At 37.8% G+C, this 8,011-nt stretch overlaps 1 protein-coding gene across 5 annotated transcripts in view; it reads left to right on the top strand.

Moving 5' to 3' along the window:
- Positions 1 to 8,011, top strand: part of CEP78 (centrosomal protein 78) — a 52,133-nt gene that overhangs the window by 26,892 nt on the left and 17,230 nt on the right. Inside the window, exons 1-8 of one of the 5 annotated variants that reach the window (XM_017735493.1) lie at positions 1 to 66; positions 1,935 to 2,211; positions 2,423 to 2,598; positions 3,225 to 3,297; positions 3,811 to 3,914; positions 4,671 to 4,845; positions 6,549 to 6,662; positions 6,916 to 6,980. In XM_017735493.1, the coding sequence (XP_017590982.1) occupies positions 1,959 to 2,211; positions 2,423 to 2,598; positions 3,225 to 3,297; positions 3,811 to 3,914; positions 4,671 to 4,845; positions 6,549 to 6,662; positions 6,916 to 6,980 (960 nt within the window). In that variant the 5' untranslated portion in view covers positions 1 to 66; positions 1,935 to 1,958. Of the gene's footprint in view, positions 67 to 133; positions 1,853 to 1,934; positions 2,212 to 2,422; positions 2,599 to 3,224; positions 3,298 to 3,810; positions 3,915 to 4,670; positions 4,846 to 6,548; positions 6,663 to 6,915; positions 6,981 to 8,011 lie in introns of those variants that run through there. The other 4 variants (XM_017735491.1, XM_017735489.1, XM_017735492.1 and 1 more) reach the window with 4 other exon arrangements.

Genomic DNA, 8,011 nt, shown 5'->3' with positions numbered 1-8,011 from the left:
CCCCTGTTGATGCCGGCTCAACAGTGTGCGGTCCGAAGTGGTTCCCGGAGTCGGTGTGGATATTGAGTGGGTGCCGTATAAAACCCCCGCTATTTTTACCCGGTGCTAACTGGAGTTGTCTGTAGGCTGGGTGCTGTGTTACATCCTTAAACACAGTGGTGCAGCCGGTCAAATAAAGGGTGCCCGGCCCCGGTAGACCCCCAGGCCGCGCTTCGCAAGGCGCGCCCACCCTGAGGGAACGCGTCTCGGCCTCCCTGTGTGCCCAGCAGGTCGGCATGTGGCCGTGGCTGCTGCGGGCAGCTCTCTTGGGTGCCATCTGCTTGCCCACCTTATACGTTTTGCCAGCTGATTATTTTGATTGCTACAAACTCACAGCTTCCTCAAAACTCCTAGCATGGAGCTGGATTTTTCACTTTTACCGTGTGCTGTGTATTTCTTGTGATTTGTCGCCAGCTACTGTGATGTCTCCTGGTATCCGTATTGAGTACCTAATTGTCTGCATAGATTCTCAGAGCCAGTCACGGTAGTCTAAGGTGGTACACTAACTTCATCAGATACACTAACTTCAGTGCAGAGGAGTTCAAGTTTACGTAGTTGTTTTCCATATGGAAAGCATGGTGGTTCTGATTAGTTTGTCCCTTTTTCTCTCTACCTAGAAGTGGGTTAAATGTCAGTGCTAGGGCCAGGAGCGCATTTCTTCACTTAGAGGTGTGGTGTTAAGGTGTTGCAATGAAAGCCGCCGTGAAAAGAATATTGCTTATAAGATCTGGAGATACAAGGCTAATATTCTGCACATTGATACATCAGCAGAAACCATTGGTGCCTTGAAACCTGTGGAAACTTCCCGAACCCGAAGTGTTGGGTTATAATTTAATCATTTCTGTTCTTGTGGCCACAGTGTGGTCATTAAATGCTAGTAAATCAGAGCGAAAAAAAAAGTAAAAGGGTCTGGAGAAACTGTATTATTAGAGTTTCTATCTTATTACTACATTTCCAGTCATTTAAATGCTAACAATATAATTTTTTTTCTAAACTATGTTTGTACAAATGGCTATCCTCCTATGCTTGTATCTGCCCAGTAACTTCTCCTAATTTGACATACAGAATATTTGAGAAGATTGGTTGAAGCTTTCTAGTCTATGACAAATAAGAAAAAATATTTGCGATGTGAACAGTGTTTGATATCCTGTGTGGAATACTTAATGCAATCTTGAGTATAAATAAATGTATCTTTTAAATATACTGACAAATGTCTCTATTGAGACTGTAGAATTACTTAACCCTTAATAGATATGTCATAGCAGTATTTAGAGATTCTTCTTGGAAGTTAGTAGTGTTTTTCTTTGTGGGTTCTAAAGTACAACAAAAACTTATGCCTGAAAAGTGCTTACTGAATTTTACTGGGATATGTATATCCGGTATGCAGTAGCAAAAATATTTAGGGAGACAAGTTTTATTATGTATGATGAGAATTTAGACTTTTAACTGAAGTAGCAGAGAAGCTCACAACTAGTTCTGTGTGTTTTCTCTTGATGGTGGGTCAGGGAGTATGCAAGGCTTTTGGGCAGACCTCAACACTATGAAGTTAAATCTTAAGATGAAAACAAGATCTCTACAACAGTCAGTGCTTAAAGATCAAGGCTTTTGTGTTCTTGATAGACCTGTTAGTGTGGGGAGAATAAAAATGCAGATTTCTTTGGGTTTGGTGTTTGGTTTTTTTTTTTTTCCTGAGCCCTTTACTCATTCAGCTTTACTTGCACAGGTAGTGAGCATCACAAGACACTGGGTTTTTATCTACACGTTAAAGACACATACAAGCTATGCGATATCCAGGAATATTTCCGTGTTCTGGGTATGCATGTTGAATTCACACTATGTTGCAAGATAGTTGCATATTGAAAAAAAATTATATTCTTTTCCTTTTCTTATTTTAGAGAGAAATTTATCAGATAAAAGAAATGATTGAGTCAGTCAAATTAAGAAGACAGTGCATGCTGGATTTCTACTCAAATTATGAACACCTTTGTGAACTTCAAGGCTCTCTCCCACTGAAAGCTGTGAAGGCTAATGTGACTCATGATGCTGTTGATCTAATTGTAGATCACATCAAAGCTACTGATTGGGCACCACTTCTGAATGCTCTCAGGCATAATAAGACTCTGACTTCTATTGGAATAAGAAGTTTACATCAACATGGTCTTGAAGAATCAGGTCTGTATAAAAGATAAGTATGTTGATGTATGCATGTTAGAATTAATTGCATAAATCTTCTGTGGATTGAATACATGGGGGGAGGAATTGTTATGCCTAAGGAATTATTTTTATTTAAGAAAGTACACAAAAAAAGGAGGATATGGTTATAACTGCTTTTGAGCCAATAGGGACTGGATTTTACTGATGTGTAATTTTTGCTTTTTATTAGGTGTTGAAAGATACAAAACTTACTTTAGACGGAGAATTCCAGCAACTCTATCAGAAGACTTGACTGGCCAGCTATGCAAAGCTGTGAGAGGCTGTCTCAGTATATCAGATGTACTAAAAAATTTAGAACTGCAGGGTTTACTTCTGAGGAAAGGAGACCTAGCACTTTTAACAAAGGTGAGAATATAATAGTATACAAATAAATGAAAAATATGCCCAGAACAAAGAATAGTATCAACTAAATTTTATAAGTATTGGTTGCAGACAAGGATATTTCTCTTCTAAGATATCTTTGTGTAGTCTTTATATATACATATACAATGATTCTGCTGAGACATTTAGTATAACCTAGTCTTAACTGAACCTAGTCTTAGAATCACATCATGGCGTATTTAGAAAGATCTTAGCAACATCTCTGCCATGTGCTTGAGGCATATGACATATACTTGTGATTGAAACCACTGTGCATGTATGTGATAGAAGTGAAATTGTGGGACACCAAGGAGATAAAAACTGGCCTTCATGTGTGTTATTGAAAAGCTCCAGTTTGCTCATGAGTGGCTTCTAGGAAGGGAGCTTGCTGCTGGTGCCCACAGGCAAGATTCCTCTGTGCTAAAGAAATGACCCCGCTGAAACTGAACTTGAAGGTTTGCTTATTTTGACCCTTGTCTGAATCCCCTAGAATTTCTTGTAAGGAACAGAGTTTAAGCAATTTGGGTGACTTGGTCTTTTCTCTTTTTTTTTTTTTTTTTTTTTTTTTGCTTTTCAAGCCAGATAACAACATTGTTTGTTTTATTCTTAAGGGCTTGGCCTCAGCTTCATCCCTGGAGAGTGTCTCCTTAGCCCACTGTCCAATTGGAGATGGAGGGTTGGAAAGTAAGTTCAGAATCAAAACCTGTAAATATACTTTTCTCTTTTTAAGTTTCTAAATAGGTAAGCAAATTTTTCAATATTTCCATTCCTGTTTTAAATTTGTCTGTGGAGATTAAAATAACAATCTTCACTTTATTCTGCATAACTCAGTAGCATTTAAAGACTTGAATTTCTTCACTTCATGCTAGTAAATAACTATACTAATTTGTAGTGATGTTTATACTTTTATTTAAAACAGCATTCATATTTTTTAACTCCTGATTCATGTTTCTATAAGTAAACTGAAATAAAATATGTTCTAGCTTGTTCAGGTATTCTTTGCTGAACATTTGCACTAGGAATGTATAAATTTAGAACACATTAAGTGTATTTAAAATATACTCTGTATTTCAGCACTAGTTCTTTGTCAAAGCTTTTGGCTGTTAAAGCTGCCTCTAAAGAGGTCACTGAAACAGTATGTTCTGATAATATGGAAATGCTGTGTGTACATAACATGCATGCTTTTGTTTTCTTCAGCAGTCTGTCAGAGTATAAAGAATATGGCTACTATCAGATTTGTAAACTTCACAGCATGTAGCCTCACATGGCGAGGGGCAGAACATATAGCAAATGTATTAAAGGTAATTTAATTGACTTTCTCAGAATGGCGTGTTTTTAAGAACGTAATACATTTAACTTTTTACTTTTACTTTAAAGCTCAAGATCCGTTAAGGCACTTCATGAGGAGCTTGTGTGAATACTGAAGTTAAGTGTGCATTTTTATGAAAGCTGTGACTTTGTATGACAAAAGGAGCTTAGTTTACTGGTGTGGGATTTAAACTTGGTATTTCTTAAAAAATCCCATCAATTAAATAATAAAGTACTTTCTTTAAATGAAGACTAGGGCTGTAAATGTCTGACGGCTGTTTTAGGGACTGCTGCTTTTATTGTCAGTAATTTTGAAAAATGTCTCAAGTATTCTTAAGCACTGGGTAAGAATAATCAAGTTTACAGTTTAGAAACTAGTGATTAACTGATCAATAAGCTTGTGCCTATTACTGTATTTTAATTGTTGTTAATTGTGATTTCCATGAAAGCACAAAATTTCGTCGTATTTCCAATTCAATGTGCCTTGGAATTGTCTGTCGAAAGAAGGTAGTAAGATAGTTTGTAGCCAACTGTAATAATTTGCATTGCAAACTAGGTAGTCAGAACAAATACGAGTTACCAGTAAGGTTTAAAAATCAGTTACGTTTCTTACAAATGGTGTGCATATATGAGCTTATATTTCTTATACCAGCAAGCCATTGAACATGATTTACAGAAAAAAGGTGACTTGTGATCTTGTAATAATGGCTTTGCTGTTGTATTTGGTAACCACTTCTTTGTTTGCAAAGCACCAGGCAATAAGAAGACATGGTGAAGCTTGGGCTGAAAGCCTACGTTACCGGAGACCTGACCTTGAAAATATGTCAGGTTTGAGGCGGATTACTTTGAACTGCAACATGCTTGTTGGAGATAGAGGAGCAAGTGTCTTTGCAGACTGTCTAGGAGAGGACCTTTGGCTAAAAGGTATTAAAAAGTCTTTTACTGATGAACAGCAGAGTAATTCAGGAGTTTCTGTATAGTAACTATAGATATATTGATGGATAGATACTGAGATACTCCATGTAACATAGATCTTTGCCTGCACCAGCAAATTCTCCATATACTTCATATCTGGTTGTTAATAGTTCCTGTGAGGATTTCTGCGAGGAGATCTCAGTATCTCCATGTCTTCTACCACCTTTTCTACTATCTTTACATCTCACTACTACGTCTCTTAAAATATAGTAGTGATAGGCAGAAGACACAAAATTGTCGGTTACAGCAGTTGCAGCCAGAGGGGTAATTCACTTGCTAGGTGGGAAAGAGGAATCTTTTTTTCGAAGAAATCTCTCTTTCTCTTTTGAAGCATCTGAATACTGTTGTGCCCACAATAATAAATACTGCTTCAGTATTTTTTAGAAGTAATTTTTGTACAGTATATCTATACAAAATTACTACTGGTGCTGGAGTAGCACCAGTTACATTTTGTATGTGGAATCAAATACCTGTTTTATTGTTTGGTTTTATAGTTTGAGTCAGGTCTACAGATAACATCCATACTGGAGGATCAGGTTAGAGAACACTTAAACAAACTGGTCAAACAGCAGTCCATAGGCTTTAAAGGGATGCATTCACAAGTGCTGAGGAAGCTGGCTCAAAGACTATTCTCAGTAGTCTTTGAAAGATCATGGTGGTTAGGAGGGGATGCATGAGGACTGGAGGATAGCTAATGTCATGCCTGTTTTCAAGAAGTGTGGGAAGAAGGACCCAGGAAGCTACAGACCAATCAGTCTTACTTGGATCCCTGGGAAGGCAAGGATGTGCTGCCATCCAGAGGGACCTCAGCAGGCTGGAGAAATGAGCTGATGGGAACCTCGTGGAGTTTAAGTAGAGGAAGTGCAAAGTCCTGCACTTGGACAGGAGTAGTCCCATGTACTAGAGCATGTTGGGGGCTGTGTGGCTGGAAAGCAGCTCTGCAGATCCTGGTGGACAACAAGCTGTCCATGAAAACAGTGAAGTGCCTTTGTGGCAAAGAGGGGTAGTGGAGTTACAGGGTGCATTAGGCAGAAACTTGTGAGCAGGTTGGGGGAGGTGATTCTTCCTCTTTACTCAGCACAAGTGAGGCCATGGAATCTGAGGTACAGGAGAGAACTGGAGCTACTGAATAGAGTCTAGTGAAGGGCCACGAAGATGATGAAGGGACTAAAGCAGCTCTGATACCAAAAAAGGCTGAGGAAACTGGGACTGTTTGGCGTGGAGAAGAGAAGGCTCAGAGTGGGATCTTATCAAGGTGTACAAATATCCAAAGGGAGGATGTAAAGGAGATTGAGAGAGACTATTTCCCATGGTGCCTGGGGACAAGGCAAGACTGAGAGGGTAGTTTAAAACCCTGGAGGTTTTTCCTCAACATCATGGAACCTTCTTACTCTGAGGGTGACTGAACACTAGCACAGGTTGCTCACAGTGGTTGTAGAGTGATGCATATTACCTCCTCTGCAGATGTTAACAGTTATTTCTTCATGTTGAAAAGTTCTAGTCTTCTTTGAAAGTAATACTCCTGTTTTGCATGTGTCTTATCATCATGTTGCAGGATTAGTTTTTTTTATGTATCAGCTAGTAAATTAAATTACTAACCAATTGCAGTACTACCTCCACTGATTTTTTTTTTTCCTCCTTAAACATCTTAGCACTTGATTTGCAGCAGTGTGGAATATCCAATGAAGGAGCAAGGTCATTATTAGATGCTCTTCAAACGAATACAACTTTAGTGGTACTTGACATAAGAAAAAATCCTTTAATTGGTATGTATCTGTGTCTGCATTTATCCTCTTTGTGTGGTTGTTGGGGTTTTTCTTCTTCTTCAGTAACTATATGGGGAAAGGTAAACTGCTTTTTAAAAAAAAAAGAACATGCCACAGTAATTGGCTGACCATTTTTAAAATGGGAAAACAGGCAGGATAGGTAATGTGTACTGTTTATTCAGTGGTCTGTTTCTTCACATAAAGAGTTGTCTCTCACAGAAAATTCTTAGTAAGGTATTTTAATTCATTCTAGGTCATGTTCTGATGAAAAACATTATTGAAAGAGTTCTTAAGAATGGAAATAGTGCTGATACAGAGGTATGTGTTATGCGTTTTGGGATGAGTTTGGGGTTTTCTTTGTAGCTCCCATTGCATTTATTTTTTTTTAGTGGGTGACTTTTTTCAAAATTAATTTAAAACAACAATTCTAGTAACAAACAGAAGTTTGACTCAGTACCAATAAAACACACTGTCTAGGGGAAAACCTAAAACCACTATTAGGAACATGTTACTGTGTTGGGCTTTTTGTATGATCTCTTATGGAATTAAAGCTGTCACATGTACTAAAATCTGGATATACATTTAATGGAAAGAAAAATGGAAAGGTGTGTGTATTTGGACATTACCATAGAATGTTACATGAATATTGCTCCTGGACTGCTGGAGGGCTTTCTATTACATGTGTCCTTGTCAACATGGTAATAATAACTTCTAATTAAAAAGTAAAGGAAACAACAATTTAAAATTTGCCGTTTAGTTTATTTTGAAACTTACTTCTTGTCACTAATTTCTGTAACTAAAATTTTTTTAAAGTTTCTCAAGACTGTCCTTTCCAATGCAAACCATCTATGAAAACAGAGTTCAGTTAAAGTACAGTGCCCTCTTTCATCTTTGTGTAATAGTCCACACAGAGTTCACAGTAATGTGCATAAACAGAATATCTAGACCATTTATGATTAGATATACTGTTCAAATATACAGAAATTGGATTCAGTTCTCAAAGGGGTCCCAGCAGTCCCAATTCTTGTGCTGGAATGTAGTGCTCTTTTGGTTTTTGAAAAGACTAAATAAGGTCAGAGCTGTGGATATGTAGGGACTGCCTAATAAACTCAGAATTTGTGTATAGAATTTCTGGAGGATTAAAACAGTTCCCCACTTCAATCTCTAGAAGACCTGTTTTTTGGGAAGTTGAGGTTGGTTGTGAAGAAGTACTCTTTCTGCTTGGCAATCAACAATTGCAAAATGTAACAGGGATCACCTGAAAATAACATCTGCCTGGAAATGCTAAAGATAATTGTAAAGACAAACCATGGAAAGAAACAACTCTGGGGAATCTCCCATATGCTAAA

Source organism: Corvus brachyrhynchos, unplaced genomic scaffold (genome assembly GCF_000691975.1).
Source record: "Corvus brachyrhynchos isolate BGI_N302 unplaced genomic scaffold, ASM69197v1 scaffold325, whole genome shotgun sequence".
In the NCBI taxonomy this organism is placed as follows: Eukaryota; Metazoa; Chordata; class Aves; order Passeriformes; family Corvidae; genus Corvus; species Corvus brachyrhynchos.
Note: the sequence above shows the minus strand (reverse complement) of the source record. Positions and strands in the feature narration are given on the sequence as shown.